This window comes from Amphiura filiformis, chromosome 4 (genome assembly GCF_039555335.1).
Source record: "Amphiura filiformis chromosome 4, Afil_fr2py, whole genome shotgun sequence".
Lineage (NCBI taxonomy): Eukaryota > Metazoa > Echinodermata > Ophiuroidea > Amphilepidida > Amphiuridae > Amphiura > Amphiura filiformis.
In genome coordinates this window covers 76165445-76179995 of record NC_092631.1, presented here as the reverse complement: position 1 = coordinate 76179995, position 14551 = coordinate 76165445, and the positions used below count along the sequence as shown (strand labels likewise).

At 36.7% G+C, this 14551-nt stretch overlaps 1 protein-coding gene across 1 annotated transcript in view; it reads left to right on the top strand.

Annotated features, from left to right (window-relative positions):
• The window catches only part of LOC140151417 (uncharacterized), a 215047-nt gene that overhangs the window by 105984 nt on the left and 94512 nt on the right, over window positions 1–14551 (top strand). Inside the window, 2 exon segments of the mRNA XM_072173749.1 lie at window positions 6417–6599; window positions 13350–13452. Of these exon segments, the coding sequence (XP_072029850.1) occupies window positions 6417–6599; window positions 13350–13452 (286 nt within the window).

Sequence of the window (14551 nt, the reverse complement as noted above, 5' to 3'; positions counted from 1 at the left end):
CTCATCTGTAAAAGGCAGGGCAGATGACCCATGATAAAAGACCTTGTTACAGTCGATTCCAATCAGGGTAATAAGCCCAATTTTTGGCTACACTTGCCTGCCCCAACCGGCCATCTAAGACGACCTCCTTCATCAGGTCACTTGGCCTGCTTGAAGTTTCATCAAGCATTATCTCCTTACTTTTAACTGTGCCTCGATATGATTGACATTTTCCAACTGTGATGGATTTTTGTTAGCTCTTGCTATATAATAAGTGTGATATTACTGTACACTATATACAAAGTAATATAAATTATGATACTAGTAAAATGGGGCCCAGATACTCAAATAATTAGCATGCAGAATGGCAGTCCTTGAATAGAGAACCAAGAAATATCATGACTAAATAAATCCAAAGAATATCAAAATCATCTCGCACACAAAATCAAAATAACAAAAATGACTAAAAACACATTAGTCAGCTGATTCATTATGAGCAATGTGTGCTTCCCTCATAAGTTGCCCAATTTCCAAACATGATAAATTGAAGTCAAAATGAATGACAAGTGCATCCCTAGATTGTCCTAAAAAATGGGCGATTTCAGTTGAAATCCATACACCCTCTGACCTTAATCTTCCACACAGGGAGTATGAATTTCAAATGGGGTTACCTGAGTGGATGACTCCATTTGAAATCTACACATGTCTTTCATATTCTCTTGGTCGGGCTGACTTCACACAGTGGAAAAAGCCTTGTAAAACGAGTGTGCACATGTGCAGTACCCCTTCCTCGAGCTGTTTGCTATGCGCGCGCTTGTGCAAAGGGGACAATGTTTCCGGATTTCCGACTGAGAGAATGGGGTATATGGATTTCAACTGGAAAGGCCTAATATTAACGGTGACAGTGTAACAAAGTCAAAATGTAAAGCACAGTTGATGGAAATATGTGCATTGTCAACACAGAATCATGTGTCATGTGTTTATACATTACGTGTCATTTTATTACATGACTTGACATCTTTCCAGGGTTATTGGCAAGACCCTGGACATTAAGATTTATGAAGTATGGTTATATTATGCATTGCAAGAGAACTTTGATTCTTATAATATGAACAAGAAATTTATCTGTGATGATATAAACATTATCGTCATCATAATGTTTGACCAGCAACAATTACGGTAGCTATCCTTGAGTAAGGGCTAGTAGACATTTATACATTTAGAACTTACACGTGATGTGTGCATTTTGCCATCGTGACAAAGCAGCATCAGTTTGTAACCCAGCTTTTATTGCTCTGCCAAAAGTTTGCCGCTGCAAATAAATATCTAAAAAAAGCTTGAACATTACCAAGGGTTGTGCACTCAGCGCTTAGCGCACATTTTTGGTACAACACATTACACCAGGATGCAAACAACAACACAGTTTGAATGGAAGTTTGCTGGGCGCATAGTGAAATTATCCGGAGGTACATTACTTATATGAGGGACGTACAAACATGGCGGAGTAGGTACACTTTGGTTCTACCTCATTATTTACAGCAGAAAATGCACACAAAAACACTGTACAATCTACTGGTCTTAACCAGAAGTTGAGTAGGGTAGGCCTATATGATACACAGTAAAAAGTGGACATTTTTGTGTTACATTTCGTTGTTGGGCAGGTTGTCTTTGGCCCCTGAACATGTTTAAAGCAAAACTGCCAACAGGTTTCATAGGAGGTTTTGCTTTAAACATGTTCAGGGGCCAAAGACATAAAAGTAATATTTTTGTATTTTTTTAGTATTTCAAGCAGCTACCACAGAAACAGCTGTGTATAGCTCAATGTAACAGTTCAAAATTGGCAAAGCACAAAAATTAATCGCACACAAATGTCAACTTTTACAGTATAGGAACGGGGAAGTGTGACTGAAGAAATACATTATTCAATGCTACAAAACTGTGTTGCTTTTGAGAAAGTGTGTATATTCATTGAGCTATTCCAATTGAAATCCACATACCCTATGGAAGATGTGACCTTAATCTCCCAAATAGGGGTATAAATTTCTAATGGAGACACCAATTCAGGTAACCCCATTTGAGATTCACACTCCCTGTGTGAAAGATTAATGTCATGTCATCCATAGGGAGTGTATGGATTTCCACTGTAATAGCCCACTCACCAATCCAAAATCAGGATTTTAAAAAACAACCAGTTAGTGAAAATGCTATGCATGACACTTGTCTATCTATTCCAAGTAAACTTTGCATTAGTCTGAAAAAAACAGTGAAAATGGCGAGAAGTAGGCAATTCACTTTCCAGTACAGTGACAAAATTCATCTTAAGGCTAATTGGTTTCTATTGTGCACAACCTTCGCCTTTATTGCATTTTCTGTGAAAACTACTATTATATAGATATATTTAGAGCCATTTGTCAAGTATGTGGTATCTATCTATAAAGCCATTTACCACTGCATAGAAGCTCTTTTGATTAAAGAGGTTTGACCCGATCGACAGCCTAATCTGTATCAGATGAAAGCGCATATTTTTCTCATTACCCAGTCAAATTTATTGTCAGAGATAACTTTCATTTGGATAGTGTGAAGTGTGTTAACCATAAGTATTTACCATCCTATGGAGCATTGGTATGCACGTTTTTGCTTCTCATATCAAAACCGCTGCAGTAATACAACTTGAAATTGGGAAATATTCCTTTAATGGGCGGCCTCAATGACAGCAAACAGAATAATAAAAAATGACCATACCCCTTCGAGGAAAAAGAAAGCCTTCCACATTCTGGGTTGGGTCAAGCCCAATAATACTTATTTGTTATCTATTTTAAAGGAAAGTAATTATAAGTTGAACTTGCTGCATGCTTTTTGTAAAGGGCACTTTATTGAGGGAACATGCTTAAAAATGTTGCTGCAGATAGCTATATAAGACAGCACCATTTTTGTATGTGTAACCACTGTAAAAGGAAGTTTTTATAGGGAAGTTAAAAAAAGTACAATGTCCGGATAATTAAGGTTCACTAAAGGTGACTATAATATGACATGTGAAACTAGAGTCAACAGACGCTGAATACAAGCCGCAATTTGACCCCTATAACTTGACCCCTGGGTTACGGATGGGGTCAACTGCTCTTGCACTGTGCTTAGGATGTCATAAGAAATATTCCTGGTGAATTTCAGCTTAATCGGAACTTATACATGGATTTTGATTTTTTGAAAATTTTTGATTGACCTTTTGACCCCTTTAATGACCTTTGACCTCAATGTAAAAAAAAACCTTATGTACACCGACAAAATGCATTGTTCCAATTTTAATTTAAAAATTCTAACATGTTCAGTTCTTGAGATAAAAATTCTTGAAGTTATTCAGCTAAAAACAGGAAGTGACCCCTTAATGACCTTTGACCCCCAAAATAAAAATACCATGCAGACATCAGGGAACACTAATTCATGTATGTTGCTTATATTATTCTGGTCTGTTTACATTTTGAGATAAAATTTTTTGAACATTTTTGGTTTTTGACCGGAAGTAACCCCTTAATGACCTTTGACCCCAAACCTGTAGGCATCCTAAAGACCCTGGCTAGTAGCAATGCATGTGTGCTAATGGCGACTCTCTGCTATATATTTTGTAAAGACAGTGATTTTTTGAATATTTTTAGCTTTCAGACCGGAAATGACCCCTTAATGACCTTTGACCTCAATTCTTTTTAGGAAGTTTTAAGCACTGCCACATGTTGATTCATATGCATGAGTCACATGATCATTGCATGAAATTTGTGGAAGGAGTAGCATTTTTGTGAAATCACATTTTTGACCATTATAGCTAGGTCAAAGGTCACAGCGAGGTCAAAGTCAAATGGAAGGTTTGGCCTAGCCCAGTGGTCATTTGGGTCAACTTTGGTTGAAATCTGTCAATCCTTTGCGAAGCTAGATGCAGTTGATTGGTTGCCAGAAGAAAGAAAGAAGAAAGAAAGAAGAAGAATTAAGAAGAGACAGAACAAGCCGACATCCGTCGTCGGCTTGTAAGGATCTTCCAAATAAGGAGCCAGATAGTTGACCAAGATTTACATCCTGGAGGAGTTTGAGCCACACTTTTATACAATGGTTCGAATCGCATTCCCTGAAACATCTGACTTGCTCTTTTTCAGAGTGGATGGCTGGTTGTTATAGAGTAGACAAATGTGGGTTCAGAAACACAGATAAGAAGGCTTTCGTGATCACCACCAATTTGTAAATCTGTTGTTTCAACTTGTTTTATCAACCATATAAAGAACATGGAATTTTTTTAATATTGATTTTACGATACTTAGAATACAATCAAAATATTATGCATTATTAGTGACATGAAAATAGTGTAAAATGCTCCAGAATCCCACAGCATGATTGTCATGATTTTAAGCTGTCCTTCAGAATCATCTATTGACAAGAATTATGAATTGTCAAATGTTACATTCAACTAAGCGAAAGTGAAAGTTGAAAGGTTAAACAAAATGATGAAACTGTTATTGTTATATGTGACGTAAACATAATAATGCAATCACTTGTCAAAAACCAAGACATCTCAATGTAATATATTTTCTGTATGGTTTTACCTGATACCCTCATCCTTATAAAACATGCAAAATTGGCTAGTCCACTTGAAATTCATATACCCCCTATGGAAGACATAACAATAATCTCCCACACAGGGGGTGTAGATTTCAACTGGAGTCACTCCCTGTGGAAGATTAAGGTCATGTCTTCCATATGGAGTGTATGGATTTCAACTGGAATAGCCCGATGTGTAAATTATATTCTAACTACTGCCTCACAGTGTGCCCTAAATCCATGTCATCTTGTAGACAGTCAGGTAACCCACTTGTTTTGATGTTTTCAAATCTCTTCTTGTATATTTGCTATGTCACTCTGTTTATACAGGCAAGAGTTTTATTCATGAATCATCCGGGAACATTTGCCTGCTTATTTCATCAGAAATATTAGTCTTAACTTTTATAAACATCGCAGATCCTGCTTTGCACACCGTTATAAAATTTATCACAGATTACATGAGCTGGATGAGAGATGTTCAGGGGTAGATTTTGTTGCACAGTGCAAGAATCAAACTTGATTCTTGCAGTATTAGTTTTGTGAGATTCTCACCCAATGTTGGATTTTATGCAAATTTGTTTACAAGAATCTTAGTAAGAATGATTTCATAGAATATTATAGCCCTGAATGGCACCCCAAGAAATTAGGATGAAGGTTAGAACCATAGATTAAGAATTAGCTGCTGTAGTACACATTAGTAACCATTGGTTACTGGTTCAAGCCTGGACTCATACACCTGTTCTGAATTGTGATATGCCATAGGCTTTGTGTTGTGATCATTTCGATCAGTGGTTCGTAAAGAAAGCTTGAGCCAATTGACCTAGCAACGATCATATTCTAATGTGCACTACGCCAGTGAATAAGGGATTGCGATATTCAGATTAGGGTTATGTGTAGCTAGGATTATAATTTGCATGGTGATCAGTACTCTTAAAATTGCTCCAATTTTTGCTATGCAAGCAAACCTACTTGTATGTATTAATTAGTGTAGTCTAGTATTTAGCCATGAAAACAATTTGAGAGAAGTTAATTCTATTTTCATTGGTTATTATCGTTAGTTTGCACAAATATGTTTAAAATGCAGGTAGAGAGTGAAGTGTGTAAATACATGTAATGATTAAAAAAATACAACCCATGTTCAGTTGAATGGCTTGCTTGGGAAATAGTGATGCATGTATTAACGGGAAGTATGGCAAGGTAGTTGAGCACTATTCTTGGATAATTTTAACCCTGGGGGTTTAGAAAGAGGGAAATAAAATTTGTTTCACTAGGTTTGTGCCAATATGTTTTACAAGTTGAGAAACTGGAAATGGTTGTACTGTTTGCCAACATTCTGTGGAAGGTTTTGACATTTCTTTGGCAACTGAATTAACATAATTAAGGTCAGAATGAGAACGTTGCTTATAGACTAATGATGCAGAAATATGTTCCTTGTTGCAGCAGAATAGTCCATGTGGCATCATAATCAAAAGATAATAGAATGTGATTGTAAAGAGAACAAAAAGCAGTGTTTTATCTATATTAGACTGATTGCACTCTTGGTTACTTCACTGATTGATTGATTGATTGATAATGGTGTTCTATGCAATTTGACAAATTTTACAGATCTACCAATTGGAACACAAATTGTGATTTTCTCCTCTACAGCTAAAGGATGATGCTGATGACTAATTATATAAAGTGGTTCAACAAAGATAACATGAAATACTGATTGATTGCCAGAGTTAAAATGTTGTTACATTAGCAAAATAAATGTTGTTACCCATTAGTAAAATCAATGTTGATCCAAAACACAGAATGAACAAGTGTACTTCATTCAATTCCACTAATACATTTTATGTGTTATGTATCTCCTACAGATTGGCAAATGCACAAAACTTGGCGTGCTTTCACTGCGAGAAAACAGACTGACACGGCTACCGCCTGAAATCGGCCACCTACGAGACCTGCACGTGCTAGATGTATCAGGCAACCGATTGGATTGGCTACCTATCCAATTGGCTAACTGTAATCTCAAAGCTCTATGGCTGTCAGAAAACCAAGTAAGTATTTTCAGTTAAAATTTGATACAAACTAACATAAATAACGAAGGATGTGTATTGTGAAGAAATAACAGACTTGTTGACACATTTCAACAACAAAAATGACTGTACTTCGTTGTACACTTCCTGCTACTGTGATGAAAAAACATGGCGCAAGTTACAAGTTGAGGCATATAAATACCATGGAATATGATAGTGTGATGGTATGTGACTATAAAGCATGTTGGATTGAAATCAGGTCACATCCTAAGGCGTCATTGGTTGACATTCAGTATGTTTATACTGATGAGTGTTTGGTTTGGTAATATATTCAGCTTGTAGCAGTATGTTTGATTACCTATGAAGACATGTTGAGTATACAGTAATTACACCTGTCTCTATCAAGGAGTTGATGTTGCAAACATCCGCACTAATATATATCGGTTTATTACAATCTATGAAAAGTGCTGTTACATGAAATTTAAAGTAGAGAGAGTAGTAATGCATCATTTTACACAGTCAAGTATAAACTTTCCTCCCTGAATTCCTTATACTCCCTCTGTTAAGCTGCTGAAAACTCCCTCGTCATCGCAAGAACTCTCAAGCATACTGGTTTCACAGCTTTTCTCTATCACTGCCCCTCTGCCTTTTGGAATCAACTTCCTATTGCCATCAGGAACACTCACTCCATCAATTCTTCAGGAGTCTTCTCAAAACCAACCACTTCTTCTAATTCCTAGTCGGTTGTTGTATTCTTTTTCCCCCTCCCTGAATTCCTCATACTCTCTCCGTTCAGCTGCTTAGAACTCCCTTATCATTGCAAGAATTCGCTAGCATACTGGAAACAGGGCTTTTCTCTATTGCTGCCCTTCCGCCTTTTTTAATCAACTTCCTATTGCCATTAGGAACGGTAGCTCCATCAATTCTTTCAGGAGTCTCCTTAAAACCTACTAGTCTTATTCCTAGTCGCTGAGGTTTCTTGTGCTCTTTTTTTATTTATTCCACGGCTTCTTCCTTATCATATCAGCTTGTGTCCAATAATGGCACTTTATAAAGCTTGTGTATTTATTTAACATTTGGAAGACTCTGTCATGACATGAATTGATAATGTTGTGTAACACCTTAGGCCAAACGGTATTGCCTCTTATTAGCTTGAAGTGAAGTTCCTATTTTCTTGACACTACTTGGAGGGCATACTAATTGGACATATTTATTGCCCTACTTTGTGAACAAAACCTGTTTAATTTTGCCACTGGTTGAGTTGTGTACATCCAAATTGCCACAGGGCAAATTTGGATGTTCAGCAATGTGTGGGCAGTGAGTACAAATTAATAAAATGAAGCTGGAGGCATTTTTTGGTTTTGGTGAGGAGATTGAAGGATTCAATAATGTTTCAAAGTGAGGAACACAAGTCATATTGGATTAGAGTGTGTCAACCTCATATGTTCGCACTTAGATCCCAAACAACGCAATCTACAAGGGTACAGTTCATTGACCCCGATAAGCTTGTATACTTGTAAAATGACATCTGCATGTATGGGATACAAAAGCTCTTGCTCTACATTACGAAGTGAAATTTGGATCTATTTTAGCACAAATGAATGGATGGTGTTGCTGTGCTACTGGAAATGAGAACATATGGCTCATATTATCATGCAATCTCTCACAAATAAGAAGCTCTTTGCTAAATTGGACTTCCAAACAATGTCATAGCACGATAGGGATGTTGGCCAGTATTCTACAAGAAGAAGAGCACATATAATCAAATGCAGTAAACCTTTGACGAGAGTGTATTTTAAGTGTACATCGCGTATTTACTGCGTTGAAACGCACTTGTCTCTGATTGGCTGCTGAGGCGATCTGCTGTTGCCGATGAATGAACTTTGCGCCGTACGCGTTGTTAGCTGTGACTTTGCAACATCTCAGTAGTACGCACTCGTCAAAGGTTTACTGCATTTGATTATAGTATGTGTGTTGTGTGTTTGTTACCTAACATGTAATTAAACTTGAACAGTGTTTGCACTTCAAGTAATTATTAAAACAATATTTAATTGGTATAAGTAGGAAATTTGCTCAACTTGCAACATGACTAACAAATAAATCAACCTTTTCCTTGTCATCAGCTGTGTAACACTTTTTAAGAATCTGTCAGTTTTCATTGGAAAGTATTCATCAATTCATCAATTAGCCTCTTTGCACAATTATTGTAAAATTCCGTTTATTTTATTTCTAGTGCTTTCCAGCAATGTAGAAGAGAATGTATGACTATGACCTTGATAGTAGGCCGATATAACTGAAGTACCTGAAAAAGAATTCTGAAATGTTCACCAGTGACTCGCAGGAAGTTGTAAACAAACATTTGTTACTGTGCAGGGGGTGAACCCTCCTGATTGGAACCCTTGCTCCCATCCCTCCGCTTTGCCCTCTTCCCCCTGCTTTCCCCACAAATCACATAGCCGTTTTTGTACATGCTTCAATGGAGGATCCCCATTGCTGCCCCCTCAATTGCGTAAGTCTAGTTATGCCAGTGTTATCGTGTCTGGGACATGTAAACCCTGTGCACATAGGTTATGAGCAAGTATCACAAGAGGCTTATGATCAAGCTGCTAGATGATGCATTAGTCATTGAAAGTTCCACAATGTTGAACATGGAATCAAGTCAATTGAAACTATTTAATGGGTAAATCTGTAATATGAAATCTAGCCATGTGACGCCTACATCACACACACTCACGCACTGTAGAAGTAGGCGTTTTAACATTCTTAGTGAATGTCTTCTGCCTATTATTAAGTTTCCTGTGCCAATCTGTGTATGTGTCCTGTGCCAGTATTAACTACGAACATTGTCCTTTGTGTGAAATTACTCGGAAGTGATTGTAGGACATTTTGTTTCTATGCTAGGATAGTAGGAATACATTTATGACAGGTGTTGGCTGTTGGGTATTTTAGAATATCTGTTATCCCTCCATACATTAGTCAAATTCATTGAAGCCATTTATAACAGAGTACAGGATGTTTGTGAAACGGGTACACTAAGGTTTGTGAGTTTGTTTCTTCATTCCACAATAAAATTAGGTTTTAGACTTGTTTGGGCATGTAAAGCTGGAAATGTTACTGGAAGTCCATGAACTTGATCAGGGTGTTTTCTTAACACAATCAGCTAATACTGCTGTCCCATCAATGTGTTCAGTTGGTATTGAATAATATTTGCATGTCTGTACACCTTAGCAGATGTGGTCACAAGCACATCTAGTAAATTTACCTTTACCTTCTTGGCAAAGTTTGATACAATCTAGTAGGGGCAATTGGTTTTAATCATACCAAAAATTAAAAAATGAACTCTATAATTTGATCAGCTCGTAATTGATGGGAATTGTTAGGCTTTTACCACTACGCTGAAAAGTAAACCAACATTAGTGATATAGTTGACCTGTCTAGTCTATATTGTGTGTGTTAAAGAAAGTAGTCAAAGTATTGAAATTAATAATTTGTGATGCTTCTGGCAAGATGTCACAAGACATTGCTCCAAATAAAATATATTAATCTGTGATGTTATAAGGCCTGCCGATTACGAGCTGATCGAACTATAGTGATATTGCACTATGCATTTAAAGTAAGCCAATGTGATATTCTGTAAATAATGTAGAGTTTGCAAAGTTGTCATGGACTGGGTTAAGCATCATTTACCCTTTGACTTCACTGTTGTGAATAGCAAGGAAACAGTTTGATAGATTTTGAAAATGATAAATTCTTTGAGCCAGGTTTACATCAATGTTTGGGTGTGTGTATTGCTCTGTGTGTGTGAAAAGATTGATAGCTGAGTGGCATCTCTTGCAAAATGTGTCAGTTTTATGACTAATATAACATTGGCACAGGGGAAAAGGTCCTGCGGGGTATAAATCATTGTGAAATAGGAGGAAAAGTTTGTTGATTTGATAGATCTAGGTGTGTGACACTACTTGATATGTCCATTGCATGGAAGGTTTATCTTGTATAAAGGTCAACTAAACTGCTGTAAAGGTTTGGCAAGTACTTATTCCAATCTAGAAAAATGTTGGCGTTTTTTGTGTGTGTTGAGTTCCATATGTGACTTCAGTGGTCTACTATTCCTGCAAATAAAACAGGGGGAAATATAACACATGAATTGTGTGTGTGATTTGAATTGTATGAAGGCAACTTTAAAATGTTAATTTCTGCTTCTGCTTTGTTACTCCTCAATACTACAATTGTAACCAAACAAGGGAGTTTTTACTATTGGCAACTTTAAAATGTTAATTTTTACTATTTTTATATTCCTCGGTTATTTGTCTCAAGTGAAAATGGTTATAAAATAAAACACAATAGTGACGGTCAGATGGTACCTTCCCATCGATTATAACTTTTAAATCATCTTATGAACGACGAGCGTCCACGTGGTGACTTCAGCAGCTCATTCATTGATAACAATTGGAAGTGTAGAATGACCTGTACCGTATACTGCGACTTCGGGAAAATAAATAGCGATCAAAGCATGTTTGATGTATAAACATTGCTGGTTTTGGTGCCCATCGCAATGCTCGCTATAGAGCACTTTTACTCGCTTTTGTCCTCTGTTAATATACATTTGAGGTCACACTTAACTACAACTTAAACAATTTACCCATTAAATAGTTTCAATTGACTTGATTCCATGTTCAACATTGTGGAACTTTCAATGACTAATGCATCATCTAGCAGCTTGATCATAAGCCTCTTGTGATACTTGCTCATAACCTATGTGCACAGGGTTTATATGTCCCAGACATGATAACACTGGCATAACTAGACAACTGCAGTCAGTATCTTGAAGTTACAACGTTATCAACAAGTTATCAATGACCGTCTGAACGTATCTGCTGGATATCATTTAAATAATAGCGAGTTTGTTATGCGAGTCCAATACTAACTGTGTAATAAAATAAATTAAAAGTGACAGGAAAGCTGTCAAACAATAAGCCAATTTGGAAATGGTCAGTAATAAAAGGGAAAGGATTTATATCAGGGAAAATGATTATGAAAGAAAACACAACAGATATGTAAATAATTACGAGTTTACTATACATACGTTATGTGAATCCAATACTATAAAATAAATTAATAGTGACAGGTTAACACACAGGAAAGCTGTCAAACAATAAGCCAATTTGGAAATAGTCAATAATAAATGGGAAAGGGTTTTAATATGTGTGTGGTGAGAAGTATATGGTCATATGCTAAAGCAAGACGTGCACACTGACCATCAAGGGTTTGTACTAACATTTATCAATCATTGTTAGGCAGGAAAAACCTTGTATGTGTTTGTGGCCCCTGAACATGTTTAAAACGTAACTGCCAACCGGTTACATAGGAGGTTTTGCTTTAAATGTGTTCAGGGGCCAATGACACATCAGAGGTTTTTCCTGCCCAACGATGCAATGTGTTACCACCTGTAATCATTCTGAAATTGAAAAGACAATTGTTATGCTTCATGTTTTGTTGTGTCCTTATGTACACTGAACTCTGTTCACCCACTGTTGTATCTGCAATGAGCTGAAGTCTGCCATACCGCTGTGGAAGATTAAAGAATTGTCTTCCACAGAGGGAGTATGTTTTTCAAATGGATTTGGCTGTGGTTAATTATTTTGAATCCCATACTCTCCCTGTATAGTTTTACCTATACTTCACAACTGGTGCGAGTATTTCAAATGGAAATTACCCAATTGTCTAGTCTATTTGAATCTACTCCATTTAAAGTCTGACATACCGCTGTGGAAGATTTAAGAAAAGCCTTCCACAGAGGGAGTATGTTTTTCAAATGGAATTGGCTGTGGTTAATTATTTTGAATCTCATACTCTCCCTGTATGTAGTTTTACCTATATCTTCCACAACTGGTGCGAGTATTTCAAATGGAAATTACCCAATTGTCTATTCTATTTGAAACTACTCCAGTCTGACATACCGCTGTGGAAGATTTAAGAAATGTCTTCCACAGAGGGAGTATGTTTTTAAAATGGAATTGGCTGTGGTTAATTATTTTGAATCCCATACTCCCCCTGTATGTACATGTAGCTTTACCTATATTTTCCACAACTGGTGCAAGTATTTCAAATGAAAATTACCCAATTGTCTATTCTATTTGAAACTACTCCATTTAAAGTCTGACATACCGCTGTGGAAGATTAAAAAATTCTTCCACAGAGGAAGTATGTTTTTCAAATGGAATTGGCTGTGGTTAATTATTTTGAATCCCATACTCCCCCTGTATGTAGCTTTACCTATATCTTCCACAACTTGAGTGAGTAATTCAAATGGAAATTACCCAATTGTCTATTCTATTTGAAACACATACTCCTCCTTTGGGAGACTAGATAAATCTTCCACATGAGGAGCATGGGTTTCAAATGGAATAGACCAGCGCTTCATTAGATGTTTTCATCTTAGGACTAGAAAAACTTTGTAAAGGCAAGTTTGACCATGCAAACTAATAAATACATTATATAAAGAAGTAGAATCAATATTGCAACCATTGCAACAAGTATCTATGATTTCATTTTGTGTTTTCTGACCCAATGTCAATAAAAAATACAATGAAACCAACTAAGATAGAAAGTTCTCAGTTCTGCGGGGGCATTGGGGAAAGAGCCTAATTAGGTTGTATATGGTGTTAAGTTTTGTTAAATAGTTGACTAGTACTTTTGTGAAAAATGTAATCTAAAGTGTGGTAAATAGTGTGATAAATTAATCATTTTGTATTCCTTTTTTGTCTCTTCTAGTCACAACCTATGCTGAGTTTCCAGACTGATGAAGTTGGACCACAAAGCTTGAAAGTGCTCACATGTTTCTTATTACCACAAAGAGCACCTACAGAGAGCATGGGTAAGATTATTTGTAATCCCCAAATGGGCTGTTCTATTTGAAAAACACTCTCCCTGTGGAAGATTGAAGAAACATCTTCCACAGAGGGAGTGTGCTTTGCAAATGGAATTGGCTATGCTTAATTATTTGGTACTGGCGTTTGATCAGTGGCAATATTTGTGTCACTCACTGAGCCGGCATATTTGATGATATAGCTTTGTTATCATTCCTTTCTCATATGCCTCCCATAAGCTTGACCTCTGACATAAAACTATTCATTCTGTGTATGCAGCGTGTGTAAGCAGGGACTTAGCATCCATTTGACTTAAAGCAGGCCTTACTATTAGGTCCCATCTGATAAAAATCTGCATAAAAGTTAAATCCCCTAAACCTATTATGAAGCTCACGAGATGGTTTAGTTACTGAAATGTGCTGTGAAAGGAGTTTGGATAAGATGCTTGTATGGTCAGTTGGAGTTGAACTTGTTTTCAAAACCACTCTATAATGTACCGCACAATCCAACTTGAGGAAGAATTTGAATGGATTGCCATTTCCCGTCTGACTCCCAGTCACATAGCTTGTCACAATTGCTTGTGTTTTAAATTCACAACAAAAGATACACATTGGGGTGTAGATCAGGAGTGTATTTCACTCAACTTTTCACCCTTCATTACTCATGTACTATGTTACCGTTCACAAGTTGGAATACCCTTTCACTAGTCATAACCTTACGAAGGGTCCCTGTAGTAAATCCATATTACTTAAGAAGTGTGCTGTTCGTAAATCATTTTATATTATTCGGCAAGGTTCCTCAGCGGTGTCTGACTTTGCTTCCTGATTATCGAGTAAAAAAGAACTAGGTTGTGCTTTGCTACACGGCTTGATCGGCAAATGAGGTACCGATGTGATGAAGACATGATTCAATTAGCCAATCAGAACCCCACTTCCATGTTTACGCTATAAACAGCGCCAAATAGGCAGACCACTGAAGAAAACTATAGTGAATCATATTCTATCTAATAAAAGATTTTTCAATATTTTTAGTAACTTGCATCGTATATTTTTGAGGCATGTGCAATCAAAATTTTATGAGCTGTGACAATAGATAAATTAATATAGT